This window comes from Alligator mississippiensis, chromosome 13 (assembly GCF_030867095.1).
Source record: "Alligator mississippiensis isolate rAllMis1 chromosome 13, rAllMis1, whole genome shotgun sequence".
NCBI lineage: Eukaryota > Metazoa > Chordata > Crocodylia > Alligatoridae > Alligator > Alligator mississippiensis.
In genome coordinates, this window is record NC_081836.1 from 44,666,611 (window position 1) to 44,692,775 (window position 26,165).

The window sequence follows — 26,165 nt, forward strand, 5'->3', positions numbered from 1 at the left end:
ACTCTGGCTTGTGGAGTAACTGGCTGCAAGTAGTTTCTTCTTGAACTGGAAGGAACAGGTTATGAATATTATCATACTGTTTGTAACATTGAAGGTGCAAGTAGAATCAAGCTGAAGCCAAGTCTTGTAGAAGTGATTCAGCTACAATGTAATATCTTCCATTACTTGAACTGCACAGAGCATACTGAAGGGTTTAGCATTAATGTGCTCCCATGTAAACCATTCTAAACCACTAAAATATTGACTACAAACACCAGAGTCCATTTGAACAATTTATTAGTATGCCTGGTTTACAAGTTTTAGAAAAAGAATCCCAGGATTTTGCCTCCTGTGTGTTTTCGCCTAGCTTCCTCGTGGTCCATGATGCCAGCTGAGGTTGTCAGCACTATGTACCTAATAAGGAAAAGAAAATAATCTCAATAGCATATTATGATAACTTTGTCTTCCAGTCATGCATCTTGTCCTCTATTTTTGTGGTGTAAAAAGGCAACAGACTCTTTTGCCAATGCCCAACCCATGGAAATGCATACTGCAACAATTCTGAACTACCAAAGACGAGTCCCTCATAAAGATACTATTTTGAAATGTTTAAGGATAAGTGAACCTTATTTATGCCAGTAATTTTCTCTTTATATTCCCACACTTGGTGGTGGAGGGTATACCTGCATCAGAAATATAGCTAGTAACATTTTGGGGGCTCTGATACTCAACAGGCTTTGCAACACTATTCACACTGACATAGCTGAATATCAGGAAGTTAGAACTGCCTGATCTGCAGACAACTGAATTAACTTTAGGTATTTGATATCTACTTATGGTAATCAACATACTTTATTCATACGTTAACACTGCCAGTTTGTGAATATTAGTAAATGGATTAATGTCACCAAGTGTGTATCAATCTCAGTATACTGCCATATATTAGCTTCTAGTTAAAATGAAACTAGTCAATGGATATGCACTGGAACTGCAGTGTTCACCTACAAAAGATTTTTTTCACAAACCTGAAAACAAGATTTTTCCTACATCAACATAAATAATCAAAGCCCACTTAAAATAATCACACTGGATTAGTACTAGAAGTTCAAAACTGTGTGGGTTAAAATATTGGCTCCTGTAAGTACCTGATGATTTGCATTATTTTCCTTCAGCATCCCTCTATTACCAAATTAGAGACCACCACTCATTCATCACATTGAAGATCCTTTAAAAATTGCACTAAAGCCACTGTCTATAGTGATATTATTGCTACTTCTAGCAGTAGATAAAAGCATACTTGTGTACATTTAAACTGGTTTAAGCGCCAGAAGAAGCGATTAAAACAAATCTCAGGGAGAAAAGTTTGAAACTCAAAGTTAGCCTAACAAAAGACACTAGGGGAGGCGAGGAGACAGAACTCTCATGAAAACTAGTTTTTTTGTGCAGTTATTTCACTTAGAACAATTCATAAAAATTTGCACCATGAACTTCAACAATTTGAGCCTGACACTTACCCAAACTGACGTGAGGGCAGCAGGTTATTCTGCCATTTTTCCAGATCCTTCAGTTGAACATCAAATCTGGGACTGATCACACCACACTACAAAACAAAAGCCCAATACAGGCTGAATACTGACAAGGCTCAATGGTGCTAGAGATACGGCATTTCAGTCTTTAGCTCTCCTTCAAATTTCTGACTCCAAGGGAATTAACCGTGCAACCAAGAAACCAACTTTTTTAGGCAGCAGAATATAAGATATCCAAGCATGGCCTTGCATCACTCCATCCTCTGTACATGCTCTCATGAAGTTAGATGAGAATAAAGAACCTAATTATTCAGGCCTGACCTGCTTTGTCTGCTCTCTTCCTTTCAGTTGCAAAGAATGAAACTAAGTTGCTGCTGCAGCTAAACTCAGAGGACTGTACTGTAGGAGAATGCAAGAGCATGCTGCCTGCTACTAGAGAGTAAACACTGCCTTGATAATATTCTCACCCAAACTAAAATCACCCCAGAATCATGACCAAAAAAATAAATAAAAAACAAAGAATTAGATGCCCTCAAGCTTTTAGGTTTTCAATTTGTTTGAGAAACTAAGGGAGGGAAAGAAACAAATAAAGCAACTTGCTCAAAACAGTCCAATGCAAGAACTCAAAAAAAAAATAGAAATTAAAAAAAATTAAGCTTTGATTAGTGCAGTTTGAAACCATGCCAATTTCTTGGCTTACTGTCATGTTAAAGCTCCCCAGCAATTCTAGAAGTCAGACATTTAACATGGATCAAACAGCAATTCCTGGGGCAAACAGTATGTCTCACTGCATTGCTGAATGTTTCACCAAATCAAAGAACTGTTAGAAGCATGTCATGTAGGGCCAAGTCAAACACCATTCAAAAAGCCAACTACAAAGCAGTGTGGCAATAGCATATTCCAAAGTAGAAAATAAGACCCACCGACTTACTAGTTAGCACAGAAAACTGTTAAAAGGTTTCATCTTGTCAAATCCCGATATTTAGTTTGACTGTTTTCACCCTACCCTGGTAACTTCTAGCTGTAAGACACGTTTATGAGAGCATGTTTCTACCCTCCCATATAAATGTTTTTGTTCTGCTCCCAAGCCTGCATAAATATGTTAACAGGGGGGCTGTCCTGGGCCCAGTATTAATAATTTAACTGATGATTTGGATGATAGGACTGAGTGCATACTCAGAAGATCTGCACCTGACACCAAGTTTGGTGGAAATGCAGACACTCTGAAGGATAGGGCGAGGAACCAGTATGACCTGGACAGACAGAAGAAATGGTCTGCAATGTATCAGATGAAATTCTACAAGGACAAATGCGTAGTCCTGCAACTGGGACAGAATAAGCACATGCACAAGTACAGACTGGGAAATAACTGACAGGCTTCAGCAGTGCAGAGAATGACCATGGGGCTATTGTCGATCATAAGCTGAATATGAGTCAACATTGTGCTCTTGTAAAAAAAGGGTAACAGTATGCAGGGTTGTACTAACAGGAGCATAACTTGCAAATCAAGGAAGTCATTCTTCTGCTCTATTCAACACTGCTAAGGCCTCACCTGGAGAACTGTGTCTAGTTTTGGGCCCCACACTTCCAGATGGTACATGGACAGTTTGGGAAGTCCAGCACTGAGCAACAAAAATGATCAGGGGCCTGGGAGACTAGACTTATAAGGAAAGCTCAAAGAGCTAACGTTATTTAATCTAAATAAGAGAAGACAGAGGGGGGATTTTACAACAACCTTCAAATACCTGAAGGGCGATTACAGAGAGGATGGAGATGGGCTTTTCTCTGTGGCTGTAGAGGGACAATGCAATGTCCTCAAGCTGCAGCAAGGGAAGTTTAGAAAAGAGAATTGGAGAAACTTTCTATGATGGTGGTCAAGCAATGGAACGGGCAATCTAGAGAAGTTGTGGAATCGCCATCTTTGGAAACTTTGAAAAGCAGGGTAGACGGACACCTGGCAAAGATGGTCCAGTCAGGTATAATCCTACCTTGAGCTGGGGACTGGACTAGATGACCTTGCAAGGTCCCTTACAGCCCTAGTTTCCTACAGTTCCTATAGGACAAAGAGTGCTTTGTTTCTAGTTAAACTGTTTCAAGTGAGAGTTCTGAAACAATGAAAGGATCTATCATTATTATGGCACATGTCAAAGACATCATGAGTTTATCCAATCCAGAGGATTTCCAAACAGGTTATAAAAAAAATCCTGACAACCTGATACTACATGAATGTCTTGCACAAAGCCAATAGTATCCTGATAGAAAAGGAGAAACACTGACATGACTAAAGGATGAACAGCTCAAAACCTCAATCAAAGCCAAGACCGATTAGCAGAAGGGATTGGGTTCTACACTTCTGTTCTCCTCTACAGATTCACTGTCGTTATGCATCACCTGGATAAGCGCACTTTTCTTCTTCATGACAAATGTTCCTGAAATGTCAGCACATTAGACTTCTAGCCTCATTAGCTGTTTCATTATCATGTTGCTGCCTCAAAGGCAGATATCACTTTTCAGGGCAGAAGTGTGTGCAACTAGCCAGCACTCGACTAGAAAAAAACCTCTCAGGAAAAGTAAAAGAGAAAAGAGCTAACAAGACACATTCCATAAACTAAAGCTTATGCAAGAATATGCACCATTACAGCAGTTGTTCAAATGCACTTTTATTCATTCACAGGCAGAAAGAAGGAAGGAAGCCACCAACATCTAAATCAACCCCCACTTACGAAGCCATACAAAGCATACATCCATCATAACTTAAAGGAAGATCACCTCAAGGGGAGATTGGCAGCCCAGATGCATTTGGAAAAAGTATCTTGTGCCGGATTAGAATAATTTAGAAAATAAAAATATTCCAGTGCTAAATTAAAATCCTACCTTGTTAAGTCTGCCTGTGAGATTGACAACAATTTTCCCAGCTCTGTGATCATCAATGATCTCAAATTCGCCAATGTAACCTATGAATGAATAAATAAATAAAGCAGATTACTCATGGAAGCTGATTGAAAACAAAGCAACACACAACCCCCACTCCTCCACTAAGTTACACTGGTGCAACAGGTACAGAAGCAATTATATATGGCAAAAAATATTGTTTAGGAAATCATGAAAACCAAACCAAAATACCCAATCAACTTAGGAATACTTTCATTTGGTTTTGTCTAAGGCCTTCCTTTATCTGTGCAACTGTTTAACACTACTTCAAATTTTCTTACAGAAAGCCCCTATACTTAACTTACACTGAATATAAAACTAGGACTCCCCCTATGTTTTAAACACTAAACTAGATAAGACCTGAAACCCAGCAACATTTGCGGTATCATGAACTGTGCAAGATTTGTCCATGTAGATTAACTTGGAAAAACCAAAATTTGGTCAATTAGCTCAATCAGAGCAGATCTGTACAGTTCACTTGTGCAAAAAGAAACAGAATAAATGCAACTTAAATTCATTTGGAAAAACAATATATGTATTAAATACTGACCAATGAATTATATCAGTATCTTCCCAGTATTTACATTGCTGCTTTCAACTGTGGCAGCAGACCCAAGCTTTCCCAGCACTCTTCCTTTCAAAGGTGTTTAACCTAAACAAGTTTTTACTATCACCATCATTATAAACCTTAGCTGGAAATATCAGAGATGACAAATCTTAAGCTATAGGAGATATCTGAGATTACTACTATATACTAGTAACACCCTATTGTAGGATTTTCTACAAAAAAATAAAAACAGATCTCAAGGACTTACCATGCTTCATCATCACGGTTAAGAACCGTACGATAACTTTTGAGCACGGTCTAATGAGAACTTGGCGTTTTCCTCGTTTCTCTGCATTGTTGATGCTTTTAAGAGCATCAGCCAGAACATTCATGCGCACCATGATGCCTGTGGGAAAAAAGATTAAGTTACATACACCAGCTGTGTCCCATTTAACTACAGATACTTTTAGAAGCACCTGATTCCCCCCCAAATTTGCTGGACTCAGAACAAAAGTTAGTGTTTTGACAGAGCTAGGCAAGGGACCCAATCAGACCGTGAAGAGGCTGTTCTGCAAACAAGCAAATCAAATTAAGAACCCAGGATGATTCCAACTTATCACAGCCACGTTCAACATTTAGGATTTCATGCCATAAAAAGAAACGTGCATTGCTTTATGTAATACAGGTATTACCCACCTAAAAGCATGGGAAAAACATCCTGGTCGAGATCTCTCATTCCTGAGAACAGAGCTCAATTGGAAGGGGACCCAATACCCAAGGCCCAACTGCACTTTTTCCAGACATCCTAAACCAGACACCCCTTCCTGACAATCGCCAGTTCGGGCCAACCGTCCCGTTTCACAGCCTTAAATCGCACGCCGGCTCCACTCACATCTACAGTTTGAGCCTGCAACCCAGCGCCCCGCAGAAAGGCCAGTACCCGTGGCGCGCGCACGACGATGCTGTTATCCAGCCACAACTAACAGAGCGCTCGAGCGCCGCTACTTTTACGCGTGTTGGCGGAGGGCGGCAGGGTCCCTTCCCCCCCGCCGCGTTATCTCCTACCTAGAACAAGGACGGATCCGGGCCCAGGGAGGGGCTTTCAGCCCTGCCCAGTGCACCCCGCCGAAATCCACTTGCAAGAAGGACTCGGGCACTGTCCGAGCAGGGATCTGGCGACCAGGAAGAGGCGCCCCTCGTGCAAAGCCTCGCTCCATCTCCCCACACCCGCGCCACGGCGGCCCCGGACCCAGGGCAGGCCCCGCGCAGAGAGCAGAGCAGCTCGGCGGGCAGGGCCCGCTCCTCCCGCCCCGGACTGCGGGGCACGGCCGGGAAGCGCTCCCCCCCCCCGCCCTCCTCGGGCGGCCCCAGCGCTGGCCGGGGCGAGAGGAGGCCGCTCAAAGGCGGCCGCGCCGGTGGGGGGCGGCCTGGCGGCCCCGGGGAGCCGAGCGAGGGCCCCCGCGGCACTGGGATGCGGTCGCTGCGCAGCGGATGGTCCGGGGCCCGCCAGGCGCCGCTACTCACCGGTGCAGCAAGATGGCGGAAAAAGGAAGAGGTTGGGCGTACGCAAGGGCTTATGGGAATTCTGGTCGGCTGGCGCTCGCTGAGGAGGCTCGCGGAGATCTCGCGAGACCCGTCTTCGCAGTCGGAGAAACGCGGGAACAGGTTTTCCCTCCTGTGACTGGCCGAGAGCTATAACCGCCTCGGGGCAGTTCCGGGAAGTGCGTCACGCGCGCCGCCTGGTAACTATAGCGACCCGGACACTTCCGGGAAGCGGGGCCGCGATGGCAAGGCGGAGGGGCAAACTTAGCGTCCGTCGCGCTCTCGGCTAGGAGCTCGGCCGCCGAGGGCAGCGGCGCAACACCCGCCCTTTGTGCGCCCCAGGAGGCAGCTCCTGGCTCACTCCACCTGGAAACACGACTCGCGGGAGCCAGGGGGTGCCCGGGGCCGGCTGCGTGGCGGGATGAGCTCCGTCCGCGAGGCGGCCCCCCCCCCCTAGTTTCTCTGTTCATTCACGCTCCTCGTCGCTGTGGGTGCTGCTGACCCTGTTGCTGCCCTTCTCGCCGCCTCCAGGTCCAGTTGCGTCGCTGTGCTCTTCTTTCCCTCGCCCACTTCCCTTCCCGCAGAGGTTTTGACCCGCCTGGGGCAACTGTCTCTTGTCCAGGCAGAGTTGGCTGCGTCCTCTCCCACCGCTGTCCGATAGCAGGACTGGAGTTCACTCTCAGAAGTGTTTATACATACTGCGCTTAGTATAAAGGGACTTATAACAAGTAAATATGTAGAAATAGAATGTGATTAAAAAATGTTTTCCTAATTTCTACCCATTTACATTCTCACTGACACGCTGGTGCACTTTTATTTAGCACATCTCAGTCCTTGGAGTCTCAGACCAGCACAGACTCCCTGTGCCTGGAGAAGGGTGGTTGCACCTGGAAGCTTACAAAGAACTTTGTTCCACCTACGCAGTTGGTCTAATGAAAGATATCCCATCTACCCAAAGAACCACGCCTACCTATATCCTTACACCAATGCTACGACCAGAAACCCAGTAACACTCCCAGATATACAGGGGGTCCTAGAAAACAGCATTTCTCAGCTGCGAGTCATGGCCCAAAGGGGCTCATGACAATATACAAAAGGATTGTGAATAAACTTTAGAAATGGTTTCTCCCTTAAAGGAAAAAAAAACAAACATTGAAAATGGGAGCTCTTCCCTTGCAGAGTTCCAGCCAGAGGGGCCGAACAGCTCCACACCCCCCATCCTGCCTCACCTGCTACTGTCTGGGGGTGGAGGCACTACGTGAGACTGGCCCCGGATGTTTACAAGTGGGTCCTGGTACCAAAAAAAAAAAAAAAAAGTTGAGAACCACCATCATTAAAAACAAACAAACAAAAAATCTCACTGTGAGAAGTCCTTGCCCCTCACATTATTTCTGGACCTTCAGGGCTACATCCTCCTTATGCTAAATAAATCTTAGCATGAAAGGGAAGTTCCAGAAAAAAGGAGAATTTAAATAGTGCCAACATTTAAAAAAAAAAAAGGGGGGGGGGAGGGGTAAATAGGGGTTGATCCAGGCAGTGGAAAGCAACTTGGCCCAATATCAATGCTGGACAAGAGAATGGAAGAGCTGGTTGAGGATCACCTGGATGAAGATTTAAAGAATGGGAATAAAGCTGATATCAGTCCCCAATGCTGAAGGAAAAAACAGCTTTTTGAAAATTTTAAAAAATTGACAAAGTGCATAAAAGTAATATGCTCAGATTCTCAGGTGTTTGACTAAGCACCACAGGAAATTCAGATTGAAGCCTTTCACTATAATAGTAATAAAATATATTACATAAAGAATTAGCCAACAGTGGGAGTGAACATTTTTGTTAAAAAAAAATCTGAAAGTACATGAAACCACTGTTGATAGAAGTTGCAGATTAGGAACAGCAGAGCACAGCTGTAATTAATAGGGATCATGGTTTTGTCCGTTTAAAAATTACAAATTCTGTTAAAACGCTCAGAGTTCACATTTTTCCGTGATTAAAATGAAATGTCACTATATATTTAAGTATCAGTTGAACACATTTTATTGATATGTTTACAATTTTAAAGCAAGTTGGAAGCCTACCAGTGCTTCAAATCACTATATTAAATTCTAAATACCTATAAATTTTGGCATATGATTTGGCGTTTATTATAGAAAATCAGAGTTCATGGAAAATCAGGGCTGGGTGGGCACTCCCTGGCCACCCAGCAGTAGTGAGGGGCACAACTGCACCACCATTCCCACTACAGCCAGGCAAGCAGGGGGCACTGTCATGGCAGCATAGGGCTTGCAGCAGCAGCACTGAGCCTCCCCATCCTGCTCTGCCCTGCCATATCAGGCCCTGCCTGCCCCCCTGCCTCTGGATGAGCCACCCATGGCTCCATCCCACTCCCTACCTGGGCCCAAACCATTTTAATATAGCCAAATGCAAAATTATACATTAAGGATCAAAGAATGCAAAGTGGGGCACTACCTGGAAAGCAGCAACTCAGAGGTTTAAGAGTCACAATAGATAAGTTACTAACATAAGCTTTCAGTACTGTTATGGTCAGAAGAGCTAATGCGATTCTTAGCTGGATGAACAACAGTGTACTCACCGAGGTAATTTTGTGAGCAACACTGGGAAAATGGATACTGGAATATGCTGCCCCATTCTGGAGTGACACATTTAAAATAAGGCACAACTGTTAGGTTCCTCTCTCTTGCTATTTTCAGAACACATCTAAGTAAGTTTTTGGAAAATATGCTTTGATCAGTTGCATAATTTATAAGCCATTTAGGCCAGAGGCTATTTCTATTCTTGGGTTTGTAGCATGACTAGTACTAAAAGGTACTGTAATTTATAGCTGACATTACAATGTACTTAATTACTCCCGTCTTGAAACCTTTATGCAATCAATGGTATTAAACACTTCATGCTGTCAACAGGTCCCAGAAGTGTGGGAGTTTGACATCTAGAAGCCGAAAAAAAATAAATCAGATTTCAGCTGCTTCACCCAAGATGTTTGGATTTGGTATTGTGGCTCAAAAACACTTTACAAACAGGATTTGTTCCCCTGGAAGTTTATCCCACTTGAGCTATACCACTTCGTGTGTTTGGATGGGCAACCTTACTCCAGCACTGTATCCATGTGGAGTTATCCCAAAGTTGTTATGGCATTATAATAATCTAGTTATGTTAGTAAGTTTACCTGTGTAAACAAGCTTGAAAAGGTTTTACCCTAGGAAAAAAAAAAAAAAAAATGTATTCAGTATTAATATTGATTTTAATTTTAGTAGCACAGACACACAATTCTTCTTTAGGTTGTTACTTTAGGTATGTCCATGAAGCATATGCCTATTAAGGTAAGAGTTTGATCTGTTTTTTCTGATTTTAGAAATTACTCAAATACATTTTAGCTCTTAGACTAATACAGTGTGAAACCCCCAGGCCTTCTTCAATCACAAGCCTACTCTAATACTGCTTAAATTGTACCAACTCCTGCAGAACAAGCTCCACATAGATGTAAAGGGCTACCTACACAGAGTCTTGCAGTGTGTTCCAAGAGGATAATGTGGCTCCATCCAACATCACTGTAAGCATCTGTCCCAATAATTATAAGAAGGGTTTAATAGCTAACTGGTAATGCAACTTAATAGCTAGAAATTAAAAGACAGACAGCAAACTAGTTTTTCCATGGGTGACCAGCTAGTACAGCTGTGTGAAGCTTTGGTAGCAGATTCATTTCAGGAGGAGATTCAGCCCAATTCAAGGGCGGAATCCCTGAATCCAAACTGAGAAATCGCGACACCCATTACAAGGTTCAAATTCATTCAGAAGCCTCCAAATGGATTTGGAGATTCAAGTGGTCCCTGCTTGCTGCCACAGAGCTAGATCCAGGCTCTGTGCTAATAAGTAGTGGACAGGGGAGAGGGTGCCAGAGGAGGGGGAAGGGACCATGGAGGGGAACCCCACCCAGTCCCATTCCCTGCTGGCTCTCCTAGCCCCTCCCCCCCAGCCCATCCCCTGCCCACTCCCCCCCAGAATCATAGCACTTCAAAAAATTTTAAGAAGATCCCTCCCCACCACACTCACTGGCTGCAGCAGCAGTGATCAGGGCCTCTGGGGACTTGTGACAGAGCCACCCTCCACACACAGCAGCAGTCACATCACATGGGTGCAGCACAGCTTGGGGCTCTACATGCTGTCTGGGAGCCAGGACCACTCAGGCTCAGCACTGCTGGGCTTTGGATGCCTGCTGGAGCTGCCCCAGCTCTGGGACAGTGCATGGTGCCTTACTGAACTGCACTGCACCCATGCAATGCAACAGCTGCCATGAAGGTGCCAGGCAGGGAAGGCCAATCCTCACTGCATGGGGGCCACCACCACGCCCTAACCACCGACACTGCTGCCTGCACCTGTTTGATTCAGAGGAGATACAACCCGATTCAGCAGCCAAACCTCCGAATCAGAATTGGACGATTAAAAATAAAATAAACAAACAAACAAAATCACTAAATCGAATCACCATCCGTCCAAATCCAAAGCAAAAAATAAAAACCCAAAACAAAACACCGAATACTTGCCGCTTTGCGCAGGCCTACCAACTAGTCTTCACATCTAAGATATACAAAGAATGTAGCAGTAGAATTTAATACAAAAAACTTGGAAGGAACTGATCACCATGTTAAAACAACAACAACAAAAATCTTAACCACTTTGTCATTCAGTTGGTACACTTGAAGCACAGTAATGCAAGTGTTAACTTGGAAAAAAACAAAACAAAAATACCCCCCCAAATTCTTTCAGCAGCCAGCAGCTTTATCTTTAGATAGAAATTTCAGTCAAGTTAAGTAGATGTCTTATTAAAACTGGGAGCCCAGCTATACACATGAAGAAACAAAGTACAAGTAACTACCTTACACAGGCAAAAAAGGCAGAGGTCCAGAATTAAGGGCAAATCTTTTTTTCTTCTGTTCAGTTTATAGTTTCCCCAGAAATAATTCATTCTAATCTCTAGTGTTTTGAAGAGACTTCATACTCCAACTCAATTTTTTGTTTATATTAAGACTACAAATCTCATTGTGAAGTTGACTGCATCATGCAAGGCTTTGTTTTTAATAATGAAAGTGAAGCTTGCATTCTGCTACCCTTCAGTGGAATATTTTAGAGATGACTCAGCAGTTCAGTCAATCATGACTAAACATTGTTCTAAAATCTAAATAGACACAAAGGGCTGCAGTCCTTTATCAACTCATGAACCATCACAGGACTTTATAGATCTGCTACACAGAATTACCAATATGAAATAAAATCTTGGCTCTTTCAAGTCAAGACTTCTACTGCTCTCAGCAACACTGGATTTCAGCTATAAAGTAGATCCTGAAAGAATATGTATGTGTATTCTTATAAATATACTAACAAATAACTGACTAAATTTGAGAGTGCTCAGTGAGGAAAGTGATTCAATCCTACATGAAAACTGATAAAAGGTATTAAGTGAGCTAACCAGAATGATTACCCAAACACTTAATTTTGCACATTTCAGAAACCACAGTTTACTCCTGTTTGTTTTATGCAACATTCCCTAAAGTTTACTTGCACTCAAAACCTAGAGAGAAAACAAAAATCTGATATTAACAGAAGAGAAACAGGCACTGTAAAATAAACTCAAGGCAGAGCAGGGTAAGAATACTTTATTTAGCTATATGGTGTGGAATTGTAACAGTAGAATCTGGAATGTGGATTTTTTTTTGGAGGTGGTTACTCATTTGCAAGGCATAACATTTTTACCTCAACTCAAGTCTCCCCAACATCATGAACACAATTAGCTTATACCATACACTAGTATTTAAAGGACCAATGGTTTAGTAGGAATACTATACCACCTTTAAGCGGTACCACACTCCTTCCTTACACAAACACCACCTTGGATGACAGAAGGGAAACATCCACCAAAAACAAAACAAAAAAAAAACAAGAAAAACCACAAAAAAAACAAACAAACAAGCCACGAAGAAAAAACACATACACCACCCACAAACATACATATCCTTTAAGTCATTTCACTATCTCATGGCTATGGGGGGGGGGGGGGGGGGGGTGTTAGGCAGGGTTCAGTGAGAGATGGTGATATATAAAAAACATCTTTTCCAAAGCTGTGCTAAAAGAGCAGTGGTTTTCAACTCTTCATTTGCAGATCCCTAAAAATTTTCAAATGGAGGTACGGACCCCTTTGAATTGTAAGTACAAGTATTCACATACTTTTGATTGAAGTCATCTTTCATGAACTCCTTAGACAGTCTGCAGATTCCCAGAGGTCCACAGACCACAGGTTGAAAACCACTGCTACAGAGAATTTAAAACACAGCTCTGCTACTTCACAAGTTTGGGCTCAAAATATGATTGTTGCTTCTATTACTAGATTTCCTTCAGAGAACAAGTCTACACTTGCATTTACTCTGGCTTAAAATTTACTGTGCAGTAAATGGGAATAGGCCAGCATCTGCACATGCAGGTGTTAAAGCGCATTAACGCTGTGTGGACCGATTTGGGAATAAAAATTAATCCCAAATCAGTCCACACAGCATTACTGTGCAGCAAGGCATCTACATTACTGTGCAGCATGTGCATTACTGCACAGCAACTAATTGGGTGTAAAATCTGATAACTTTGATACTTGCATCATGCAGGTATGCTCAAGTAAACATAAGCTGCTATATTTACTGCATAGTATGGGCATACATGCACATACTGCACAGTAATTTTGGTTACTGTGCAGTAAATGTGCACTTGTAGATGTGCCCAGAGTTCCCCCTGCAGAGACAGTTTTGCAATAAACCTTTAGAAGTCTGGTTATCAGCACAATTTTCAGATTAGGCAATTGAAGGCTCAAGCCACCCCAACCTATTGTTGTGTACAGCAGGGGTGCTCAATCCCTGGCCCACAGGCCAGGCCCACCCTGCAGCACTGTGTTATCTGGCCTGTGGGGCTCCCTATGGGTCCAGAAATGTGGTGGTGGGGGAAATGGTGCCACTGCTCTCCCTATGGGTCCAGAAATTTGGCACCAGGAGTTCCAGGACCTTGCACACTGAATGGGATGCCCAATTCCAGCATATTTGGGGGGGGAGGGGGGGAGAGAAATAGTGGTGCCAGGCTCCAGGGCCAGATCCAGCTGGTGGATGAACCTCATGCCACTCATCTGTCCTGCAGAGCCAAGAAGTTGAGCACTACTGGTCTACAGAGTGAGTTTAGTCTTAAGAATCTTTTCTTCACAGTAACAGCTTCCAAGAAAAAGCCACTGCGAGTATTCTGCTTGTCTTGGTACTTGCAACAATCCTAATATTGCTAATGTTTCAAAGTTTGCAAGTTTCAGTATTGCAGCAATTCATTTTTTCTGTAGTCTCTAACATTGTAGCAACAGGACACATACTGATTTGTCATCTTCATAAGCCACCTCTTGACAAATTACTCACAAGTCCCATAAACTGGCCAGGATCAACTTCATCAGCAGCTACTTAAAGTCAAACAATTCCAACCTCTACTGTGGAGTAAATTAGACAGTAAGAGCACTTGCTCACATGCTCTTTGGCATAGCCACTATTTCTCAGAGTTAGACAAGTACTCCTTTTTAAGAGAAAGACTCACCATTTTTTCAAGCTTCTATTAGCATTAAAAAAAAAAAAAGTCAGTAGTTAATGGAAGACAGCCTCTCATTTAAGAAACTATGTATTAATGAACTGACAGTTTTGGTGCACAGAGCTATTCTCTGTGACACTGAGGCATAGATAGTGTCATGACTCCTGCCCCCAACCTAGCAAAGACCAAACAGCAGGGATATTAAAGAGAATCCTCAAAGAACATGAAGTCTATATTTATCTGTTTTACAATTAATACAGACATGGAAGAAAACTTATTTTAAAACAAATACTCAACTTTTAAAACACCATTATGCATTAATACATATCAGCTTTTTGCTTTACTAAAAAGAAAAAGCAGTTTTTAGAACAAGAGTTTACCATTAAAGCACAAGTAATTTAGGAGACAGGCATATTTACAAGACAAACAAATCTGATACCTCCAAAGTGATTCTGTATCTAGAAAAACATTGATAAAACCAGACATGGTTCCACAACTACAGCAGTTTTCAGAACAACTGACTGTTAAGAGCACACCCCCCTAACTCAGTCGCTACAGTGTCAGTGCAATGATTGAATGTTATACAACTAATGACTAAGCTCAAATTTAAGTCTTCTGGAGCCCAATTTGGCAGAAATAATCTAGGTCTATGCAACTAAGCTGAACAGAAATTAAGTACGAAAACTTTAGCAAGGCCATGGAATCATCTTCAGCTCATGTCTGTGAAAATAGCCACAGAAAGACCTGAACAGGAATGAAGAATGTTAATTGTTCTCTTCTCCCCACAATTAGTAGTAACAAAAATCTCCACACCAGCAGAATCAGTTCTTTAAGCATATACTTAAACAGTACTTGCTATGCCAGCAGGTCAAAACTAACTTCTTTATAAGGATGCTACTTGTATTACAATACTGCCATTTCTTGTTTTTCTTCAGTATCTGATAGAGGGACGTCTTACTTGGTGTAGATGTTGAGTAAGTTCAGTGCAGCTCCTCAGGTACAGGATGGCCATTTCCCCCTATACGATCATTAGGAGACTATAGGTGATGTGTGACCAACAGTGCGGGAGTGAGACAAACCCACAGCTGTTGCAAGAGTGATATTTCTGCTGAACAGGGAGCCAATTTTAAATTTAAAGCCAATAAACAGAACAACTTATTCTAATATATCTGAAATATACATAAGCATTCTAGAAGCTGTTCCCCAGGAGACCTTATGCTGTGGAAGTAGCAAGCAAGGCTTCATTCATTTTTCTTTTCCTTTTGCTTGAGAAGTTTGTTTATCTCCCTTTTTGCCATTCCAACATACTTTGTAATGATTCCATGTTGGTTTAATCCAGGAAACAGCAACAAAACACTCACTAGGAAAAGATTTAAAAAAAAAAAAATGGCTGAAGTTATTTAACAGCGTTCTTTAAAAGCTCCCTTCACTTTGTATCCCCAAGCTCTCATTAAACTTTAGTAACCATACTTTATATTGGCCCCCTCCCCACCCTTTTTTTCCCCACTGGAAAAAGTTTCCATAAAATGATCAAAGAATTAGGTCCGGTTATAGGCTGTGTGACCATATGTCCTGGTTTGGCCAGGACAGTCCCAGACTTCACAGGCTGTCCCAGTCAAATGGTGAGAATTGAAATGGAAATCCTGGATTGGTGCCACCCTGACAGCACATGCTCGGTCTGGCTCCTCCTAAGCAGGCTGGAGTCAGGGGGCTGGGCTAAACAAGGTTTCTCCAGCCTAGAGCAAATCAGGCTGGGGGAGGGAGCCAAGGTCAGGATTTGTGCACCCATGTGGGCAAGCAAGGATGGTGGAACAAGGCTGAGCAGGACAGCACAGAGGCCCACAAACACGCTTCATTGCCAGTGCGCAGAGGCTGAACCCAATTGGAAGCAGACCCTGTGCAGCTACACCAGCCTATACTGTGCAGCCACACAGCACCTCTTCCCCTGCTGCCAGCAGCCTCATGCCCCACTGCTGCAGCTATTGCCAAGGCCCAGGCTGCACATGGCAGCCCTAGGCAGCTGCCAGTGGCAGGGGCAAGGGGTGCCACTCCCAGTTGGGTCCAGCCTCTGCATGCATAGGATGAAGCCCAGCCACAGGCCTCCCACTGTCCCATCTGGCCTTGCTCTGCCATCAAGGATCCTGGAAGCCATTGGGTCATAACAATATCTGTGTGAATACACAAATCTGTACAGGAAGGGCAATGCAAAGGCATGATGAATGCATGTGTAGGTCCCATCCTGGATTTACTTGCCCCTTCCCAAATTTCCCTAAAATTATGTTCACCCCAATTATAGAACAATAAATTGTTTAAGAGGCGAGGAGAAAGTTTTCCACTAGACCAGCAGTTTTCAAACTTTGAGCTGAACCCCTTCCCCACATCCTTCCCTTTGAGTTTCAGTTTTGTTTGCCCCCACCCCAGAGCAGCAGCACAGCCAGGCACAGGGTGCCCCGTCTCTCATCCTAGCAGCCACTGCAGCTCAACTCAGTCCACTCACCACATCTCCAGCACCTCCTGCCTCAGCCCTGCTGTAGCTGCTAGGCTGCGTGCCTCATGCACCAAACTCCTGGAGGTGCAGCCACCTGCCCAGGGCTCCCCATCCCCACATGCCTCTGCCAGGCTGCAGAGGCACCAGCTCCTTGAAAACTTCTTGCCTGCACCCCCCTGTACTGCACATCCCCCAAAGTTTCTCCACATACCACCCCACCCCCCCAGGAAGGCAAGCCCCTCAGTCTGAAAACCACTGCACTAAACTGTTTTCACACAATGCTTTCTTGCAACTATGTTGCAAGATATACTTACCAACAAGGTAGGTGAGGAAGAGATTGTGAACTTGCTGCCCTACCCAAGCAAGCACAGCAAGAGAACAAAGCATAGTCATGAAGTACTATGAATGAGAGAGAAAGAGAAAATAAACATTAGGTTACCAAGAGCTTTTTGGAAATCCTCAAACAGCCTACCTGATATGGTAAAAATTAATTCAAATTTAAAAAAGAAAAAATGTTTGACATGCCCATGATTTACACCTTTAAACAAGCTATTTCATGTGGACAAACTGAAAAGGCTTTTTGATTTCAAAATTGGTAATCTGACTGTTTCTCTTTATGTCAGCTGTCCCATTTCACTCAGGGTGCTTTCATAAAAATATGTCCAAATACTAATTTTGGTTAACATAATATTTGAGAACTGAGGGTTTCTAGTCAAAACTGTTTTTTAAGCTAGAATTTCAGAAATGCACCTACACAACACCTTAAGGGGTCTACACAATACAGTATGTCCCAAAAGCAGCATCTGCCTTAAGGGCAATTCAGAATCTGGGTTTCCAGGTTGTTTTCCTTACATTTACAAAATTTCACATTTTAAAAGAGATGGCTACAAATTTAAAAGTTGTTTAAACCTTAAGTGGCAAGGTACACAAATCACAGGCATTATAAGCTGCAAATCACAATGGTCACACTAAAGCAGGATGCCATTTTATGCCTTAAGATATAAAGTTCAACTGAAGTTTGCTTAACTGAGGAGACAGACACGCTACCATTTTAGGTTTTTCTTCCTTCAGCGTGAAGAGTCGTTTCCACCAGCCAACAACTCTGCGACGTGTTTTTACCAAGTTGCTGCAAATTTCATGGAATCTTTGCTGCTGTTCAGTGGTCCTTTAGAGAGGGGATTGGAGGAAAAGGAAAAAAAAAAAAAGAAATATTTGAAGTGTTCTATAATGCAGCAAACATCCAGAGTTTGGATTTTCAAGAGTCATTTAAAATTTCACTGCTTTTTCAGCAAAGACAAAGCAGCCAATATTTTGTTGCTGTTGTAAAGTGACCTACAAGTAAACTGTCTTAGTTTTGTTTGCTTCTATATTTTCTTAGATGTGAAGTACTATATTTGATCAACTTCATACTTGCCCCTAAGAGGAGTGAAGAACTTGAAGTCAGCATATCATTTTTGTAAAGAAATCTATTTAAATAGCATCTATCACTACATAAATATGTACATGACTACCTGAAAATAGTTATCCAAGTCAGGCTACATTAAAAATTTGAGGCCAAAGTATTGTTACTTAGCTTGTATAAGCTGTTACCTGACACTGAGCACCAAGAGGAACCCATGTTAGTGTCCATCTTTTTTTAAACTCAAATTTAATCCCTTCTCATAGGATTCATAGATGTAGGGTCGTAAGGGACCTGTAGATCTTCTAGTCCGTCCCCCTGCCCTGGGCAGGAGAGAAAACTGGGCTCAAATGACCCCAGCTAGGTAAACATCAAGCCTCCTCTTAAAGACCCCCAAGGTAGGAGTCAGCACCACTTCTCTTGGAAGTTGGTTCCAGATCCTAGCCGCCCCGACTGTGAAGTAGTGCCTTCTAATGTCTAGTCTAAACCTACTCTAACACTTATGGCTGTTATTCCTTGTTCCCCAGAGTGCCTCCCAGAGTAACAAGGTCTCTCCCAATCCCCGCTGGTCCCCCCTAGTAAGTTTATAGATGGCCACCAGGTCCTCCCTCCCTCAGCCTTCTCTTGCGAAGGCTGAACAGGTTCAGGTCCCGTAGCTCTCCTCGTAGGGTCTGCCCTGCTGTCCCTGGATCATGCGAGTGGCCCTCCTTTGGACCCTCTCAATACTGTCCACATCCTTCCTGAAACACGGCGCCCAGAACTGGACACAGTACTCCAGCTGCGGCCTACCAGTGTCGCATAGAAGGGGAGGATCACCCCCTTGGCCCTGCTTGCAATTCATCTATGGGTGCACAACAAGGTATGGTTAGCCCTACTGACTGTGTCCTCACATTGGCGGAGTCAATAATGACTCCAAGATGCTTTCTGCCACCGTGCTTTCGAGAAGGAAGTTCTCCAGCTTATAGGTATGCTGCCGGTTCCTACTGCTTAAGTGCAACACCCTGCACTTTTCAGTATTGAACTCCATCCTATTTTCATTTGCCCACGCCTGTGACCTGTCCAGGTCCCACTGTAATCCATCTTTCCCTTCTAGCATGCCCACCTCACCTCAAATCTTGGTGTCATCTGCAAATTTAAACAGGGTGCATTTCACCCTGTTGTCCAAGTCGCTAATAAAGAAACTGAACAGCAGGCCCAAGGACCAAGCCCTGGGGGACCCCACTGCCCACTTCCCTCCAGGTCGAATATGACGCATCCACCACCACTGAGTACGACCCCTCAGCCAATTTGCAATCCATCTGACTGTGTAGGCATCAATGCCAGTCCCCTCACTTTTTAATAAGAATGGGGTGGGAGACCTCATGTTTCTCCTTCTACAAACATCCATTGTTTTACTTCCAGAAGTAACCTACCAGGTTTAAGTGTTTTATTATTTCCCACCATATTTCTGTTCTCAATCCCTGTGTATCTAAGTCTTCACTAGATATCATTCCCGACTAAAAATCTAACTCTTACTACTGTCTGATAAGGCCCAAAGCATTAGGTTTAAAGAGACTACAATGGCAATTTCTTGAAGTACATTAAAGCAACTTGGACCAAATCCTAAAAGCCTCTTTAGCTTAAGAGACAGGGAGCATGAAAGCTATAGCTGCAACAACACACATTCTCTGTGTTCTGAAGAGGCATGCTGGACTCCTTAATAGACCCACTAGTCTATTTTTGGGAGGCTTTAGTTAGCAAGTTTTTTACTCCAACCTTCATATCCTTAAGACCATTAACCTGATATTCACCACCATGTTCCTCATTTGATACTTAGTTTTTAGAAAAGAAATCCGAGATAATTCTTTTGCTAGTTTTGCCTTTACATACCATTTGTTAGAGCCAAAAATTCTGGGAGCAAGAGCAGGAACAAGATAGTCAGCCAGACAGAGGAACATGACAAAACAAGAAACGCCTGAAAGAACAGATGGATCCAAGTAGTAGATCATCCTGTAAAAAAAACAAACAAAACTCAAATACAGCATGACTGCTGGGCTGTAGCTTTCCAGAGAGACTTATACTTCCCTACTAGAGGTGCACCAATACATTGGTCCATATTGCACTGGCAGTGATAAAAGGAAAACTGACATTATCAGCAATCAGCTTTTTTTGGCTAATGAAGCTGGTAATGTCACCAGTAAGTGCTGTCTGCACAGGTGGGAAGTTTGGAAGGGACGTGGAGTCGGACTGAGGATCCCACGGTGAGCGAGTGGTGCTGGGGCAGGTGCTGCCCAGGCCAGGCAGGGAGGGGCAGAGGACAGAGCTGTGGGCAGCTTGTCGGGGGAGGGGGGGGCAGCTCCCACTGCCACATGCACCCCAGTGAAGGCATGTGTTCCCCAGATGTGTGCTGGGTGAGGGAGGGCTGCCTGCTGCAAGCTTGGGGCCCAAGGGCTGTGCCAGCCTCTTCCCAGGATAGGCAGCAGTGCCGGGGGAGGGGGCTACAGTGAATTTTGGGATGGCCATAGCCCCCCCTCCCAACACCACCACCCACCCCAAGCATAGCCCTGGCACAACCTCCCCACTGGGAAGAGGCCAGAGCAGCCATCCCCCAGCAGGCAGCCTGCCCTCACCCCAAGTACAGAACTGGGGGCACATGCCCCCCCACTCCTCCAGAGTACACACAGCAGCAGCAGTCTCCCTTGCTCCTGACAAGCTGCCCACAGCTCCGTCCTGCACCCTGCCCTGCCTGGGTACCACCTGCCCCTGCCCTACTCCATCCCTCCCTGTGGGGGCCTCAGCTTGTCCTCCCCCATGTCCCTTCCTACCCCCACCCCCCCAAAACTTACTGGCCAGACACTGCTCTCCAAGCTGCTGGGCTGTATATGGCTAGTTAATACTGATCCAATTGCCTATAAAACAGCTGATAACTAGCCATCAGCATTGGCCAAAACAATCTTTATCAGTGCACCCCTATTCCCTACCTTTAAAAGGAACACCTCCCCACCTTGGAACAAAAATTAAAACAAGTCTTTCAAAGTTGTTCTCATTATCAGTGGCAACACATGTAGGACTATACCATCAACGCAGATGTATTGCAGGGGTAAGTGAAAAGAAGGAATGCAAAAGCACATTTATTGCCTACACTAAAGGAAAGCAGAATGGCACAATATGGAAAACACCAGTTTTGAGAAGTTAATGGCCATGTGATAGTTAAGTTTAAGATAACAGCAACCGCTTAAGGCACATGGCTGAACAGCTGCCAATACAATGTTAACACTAAAACCTGCAGCAAAACAATGCTTTGTGTATGTTTAGCATAAAAACTTGCTACTGAAGTAGTCATTACCAAATTATTTAACTTGCACCCCTGCAAGCAGTTGTTCACCAAGGATCTTGCATCAGAGGACAAGATGTGGATACTAGCCCTGGAAGCAAAATAACTGGTAGCATTTGATCCCTACAAAGTGTCCAACCTTAATGCTTGGGAAGTATTACTCTGTGCAGGTAAACCAAGCCATGTACACATCACAGCTCACTGCCTTTCTACAGGAACAGAATGTTCTCTCAGGGCAAGTACCTTTGGTTCATGTTTGACACCATAATGTTCAGACCCTTGAGACTAGCTGAAGCAGTACTGTCACAAGGAAGTCTGACACCTGGGACAAAGCCCTCAGTAGCAGCCCACCCTCACCCTTTACACAGATCCAGGGAGCACACAACCCCCCATGCTTACCCAGGAGTGCAAGTCGCAGTGGGAGTTGCCCCTCCCACAATGAACCACTTGTGGCTCTGCCCCACCCCCCTGGCTGGGCAGTGCCTATTGGCAGCTCTTCAGTTCAGCACCTGGGGCAGTCAACCCGCTTGCCCCCCTCCCCTACCTTGCTAAAGCACTGAACTCAAGTTATCATTTTGTCTCGGTTTTTGCTCTACTACAACAGATCAGCTTGCTATCACAGACAACTCAGCAATCAAACTGAACTGGTACAATTTGGGATGGGTCAGTCCCTCTATGTAGGGAGGTGAGGTGGGCAAGACAACTTTTAGGATCTTCTTTCTGCATGCTTCCAGCTGACTTCAGACCTCAAGAACTATTTGGTGGAACATCCTGTTTAGATTTATAAACGAGTCCCCTGTCCTCCCCTGTCCTTGTGAATGCTTGGGGGGAGAACTTTGCAACATTTGTATCCCTAGGCTTCCACAATTACTCTACATCTGTAGGCACATCCCAAACTCCTACAGTGTGTGCGTGTAAATCTGTTACTTCATGAACAGAATCCTGTCCACAAGGACAAACCCCAAACCAGCTTTATTTACTCTCCAACTAAGGACAAAGAGACCAAGAGAACACAAGCAGCAGCATAAAAAGTTTATATTCTGAATGCCACATACTGTAAGTTTCTTGGATAAGGCACCTAAATTGTTAGTCTTATAGACTCAGCCAAGAGAAGCAAGGCTCCTCCAAGGCTCAAGACCACAAACTGTCAGTGCTATCAAGCCAAACAGCAACGCAACCTAAATTAAGAACAAGAGTATCAAATCTGACTAGAAAGCGAGAGATACAAAAGGACAAGATGCACATGAAACTGAGTGAAGTCAGAATGCAGTAAAAAGCTAGAGCAACAGCAACTCATAAAGGACATTTTTAACAACCAAGGTCAGAAAGGATAAATAAAAGGATCAGTGAAACATGCAATCACTGCTGGCCTCAGAGCAAGAGGTCTTGTGCACCCTCCTGTTACTACTGCTCTTACAAAAAAATCTTAGACCTTACTGTCTATATTAAGCAAGAGATACTGGAGCAAAACTTTCCCAGGTGGTATTTTTAAGGAGAAAGCTTCAGTTGATTTTCTGGCAAAAATAATGCAGACTACTTACAGGAAAGCAAAGGTAACAGTACCCATTACTGCAAGTGGAAACCATACTTTTTCCCAACGAAGGATTTTGTCAGTTACCAGAATTACTTCTCCCCATCCTTGTAACTGCTCTTCCAAGCTGGCAGTCTCTGCAGCCTGCATAAAAAGACATTTAAAGTTGTCACTAATTAGAAAGTCACATGGGTACTTACATATGAATTATTTACTACATGCACTAAATTTTTCATTAAGTATTTGTGCTTGCAAAGCCACACTAAAATAAATTATTCTTCTATAGGTACAGGACACAGTCAATCCTTTTCAGTTAAATGTTCTTCCACCAGTTTTTCCTCAGTCATACAACTTGGCACTGTAACTCTGTGGTTTTAATGAAGACAGTAAGGTTAAGATTTTCACAGCAGATTATGTAGTAACATGTCCTCCAAGATAAGGTGTCTTTAGATCTCCTAAGCTATTCTGCATCCCAACCTGAAGCTCATCCCTTCAGAAAAAGAAAGGGAGGGAGGAAGACTTTTGTTTGGGAGATTAACTAGTCTGCCAATCATAAGATTCTCCAGCATAGAGAAAGCATTTGTAAGGAATTCAAAGTGTCCTCTTTTTTAAAAACTAAAACTGAATTCAAGTCCCCCACCCTATCCAGTATTTAGTACATGTATTTTACTGCCCTTACATCCAGTCCGTTTCACTGCTTCTCACTCCATTTTGAGTTAGACAAAAAGCAGAAAAACCTATTTGGAATTTTTTTAATAGTGGGAAAAAAAAAAAAAAAAATCAAAGAATTAAAACACACATTTCCAAGAGTAGCACCCAAAAGTACTTGGGTACACTAGTACAATGTACTTAGTACATTTATTTATGAGATACCATAAACTGAACAATTTTTGGCTTGCATTCTTTTAAATTATATGTATGAATGACAAAAGGTGATGTTAACTCAGAAATGGTCAAAAATAGAAAAAAAAAAAGGTAGTTTCACATCTGACTAGTCACACGGCAATCCAACTTAAAAAAAATGCCTACGCCAGCCTCTTTACCGTTGCCTCAGGTCATATGTAACACATTAAATATAGCTGATAAGCTTGCTGTCCATGGGGAAAATAGGAAAGATTGCTGGTATCACAAAAAGGGACTATTTTCCTAGGGAGAGGGAAGGTAGAAATAACTTAAAACAAAAAACCCAAAGTAGTCAGTGTAAAATCTGCATGTGATGATCAAAACCTAGATGCAATTATCAGATCAGTTATATCTATATGTCCTGCCCTATCTACCTTCCACATTAAAGATAACTGTACCAACAATAAGTATATCTACTTCACACTTTCTAGAAATAGCCTCAATTTCTCATTTTCCAAACTAGGAGACAAAAGCCTGCTGTCAACAGACAAGTCTATGTTTGTGTTACTTCAGTATCTGGGGCCACCAGCAATCACTCAGAAAAGGGAACTCATCTTAAGTTACCCATTACACAAGAGGCACTTTAGCAGGACAAAGGTTAGAATACAGCTGTCAGGAATAACAGCCTGACTTCTGCCAGCACACAAAGCAGGTAGCAAGTGTACTTGTTCTCCCATGCAAATAGGCAGAGAACAGGTGCCAACTCCTCCTGTCCATCACCTCCTCAACCTTCATTCAAATGCTTGCCCCTCCCAAGCCTTCTCTCCCATTAAGTCAGGCAATTTCAGCCACCTCCCCTCCCTAGCCCAGGTATTGTAGTTATGCCGCATGCAGCACCTCCCAGCTTCCAAGAGACCCTTTCTAGCCGAGTGCCTGAGTCTCACTCTCATCTGCTGCTGCTTCCTCCTTTCTACTACTTTTTCAAAGCTCCTTCTAGGAGCTTCTTTCAGCTCTCAACACCGTTTGAGTGCCTCACTTTTCAAAAACAAGGAACTGGAAGGGACCTCCTGGGCCATCAAGTCCAATCTGAAACTGCAGACAAAATATCACTCCTTTCGTTCCTCAATGTCACCCTTCAAAGCCGCCCTCCCCCTTCCTCCCACGATTATTTCTGCTACTACCTCTGACTCCCCAGCCCTCATTTTCAGTTCCTGCCTGAACCTGTGTTTAAAGCCATCTGCGTATTCCCCACTTCGTCCAGAGCAAGGCCCCTACACCTGGCTGTTTCAAGCCTTCCTGTCTCTCCGAAGCAAAAGCATAAAAACCCTGGAGTGAGAAGAGGTGCACCTTACAGACTAACTGAATCAGAGATGCCACAGGCTTATGTGAGACAGGGGTGGAGATGGAGCTGCAGTGTCAGCTGCTCTGTCCCGAATCCAGACTAAGGAGAAAGCAGCCCAGCCCTTTAGGGGAGACACAGAGCCTGGGGCAGGGGCCAAGCCAAGCGCTAGGAGTCGAAAGCCGAGAGGAGAAAGCGCAGAGCCCGATGTGGGGCGGGGAGGCAGCCGGGCCCCAAGCCGCAGAGGCCTCCCCGCTGCCTAGGGGAAGGGCAAGGGCGCACCAGGGCACGGGCCCAGGGGAGCCGAGCCAGGGGAGAGCGAAGGCGCGGGCCATTGCTGCGGCACAGCCCGGGGAGACTGCGGCGCAGGAGCTGGGGTAGGCCTCGCCCGGCTCGGGTGCAGCAGCTGAGGGCGAGGAGGAGAACGGAGGCGGAAGCAGCCCCGCCCGGCCCGGCCGCTCACCAGCTGGTTGGTGCTCTTGTTGTCTCCGTCCGCCATCTTGTGCGGGTCCGCACGCTCCCACCAGCCAAACACTGCGCCCGCCCCAGCTAGCTGCTCGCCGAGCACTGCGCCGGGTTGGCGGCGCCGCCCTTTATGGACACGGCGTGGGGGCGGGGTCCGCTGAAGTCTACGCAACGATTGGTCGACTTGAACGAGTGGCCGGACCAATCCCAGAGCGTCGCTATTTGAAAGCGGGCAGCTGCCAATCGGGGCGTGGCTCTCTTCTGTCTGCGCCTCTGCCCTGGGGCGGTGTCAACGGCCAACTGTCTCGGTCTCGAGCGACGAGCGCGGGGGGCGGGGCCACAGCCTCGTTCCAGTGCGGCCCACGGCCCGAGCTCCTCCCCCCGCGACACTTGCCCCCGCGTGTTCGCCTGGTCTGAACAAATATACACGTACGTGTACACACACACACACACACACACACACACACATATATGTATATGGATAGATAGATCATTTTAATAATTAAAAAAAAGTGTGTCTCCCAAAGCTTGCACAGAACAATTTTTCCAACTTTTCAGTGGGTCTAATAAAAAACCTCCCATTTACTCAGAGAGTCTCGTCTGCCCGTGCCCTCAGACCAACGACCGACAGTCTGCTAATCTTCCGTGCCC

General features: G+C 44.3%; 2 protein-coding genes across 2 annotated transcripts; both read right to left on the reverse strand.

The window, feature by feature from the left end:
- Positions 1–259: 259 nt before the first annotated feature.
- RPS15A (ribosomal protein S15a) lies at positions 260–6,602 on the reverse strand. Its single transcript, XM_006273046.4, has 5 exons — positions 6,508–6,602; positions 5,252–5,389; positions 4,380–4,459; positions 1,494–1,579; positions 260–393 (listed from the first exon to the last, which is right to left on the reverse strand). The coding sequence occupies exons 2-5, from the start codon at positions 5,382–5,384 to the stop codon at positions 300–302; spliced, it is 393 nt and encodes a 130-aa protein (XP_006273108.1). The 5' UTR covers positions 5,385–5,389; positions 6,508–6,602; the 3' UTR covers positions 260–299.
- Positions 6,603–12,179: 5,577 nt separating this feature from the next.
- On the reverse strand, positions 12,180–25,621 carry ARL6IP1 (ADP ribosylation factor like GTPase 6 interacting protein 1). The gene is made up of 6 exons (XM_006273045.4): positions 25,513–25,621; positions 22,878–23,011; positions 19,893–20,012; positions 17,672–17,789; positions 16,939–17,023; positions 12,180–15,496 (listed from the first exon to the last, which is right to left on the reverse strand). Exons 1-6 carry the CDS (start codon positions 25,546–25,548, stop codon positions 15,378–15,380), a joined length of 612 nt encoding a protein of 203 aa, XP_006273107.1. The 5' UTR covers positions 25,549–25,621; the 3' UTR covers positions 12,180–15,377.
- Positions 25,622–26,165: the final 544 nt, after the last annotated feature.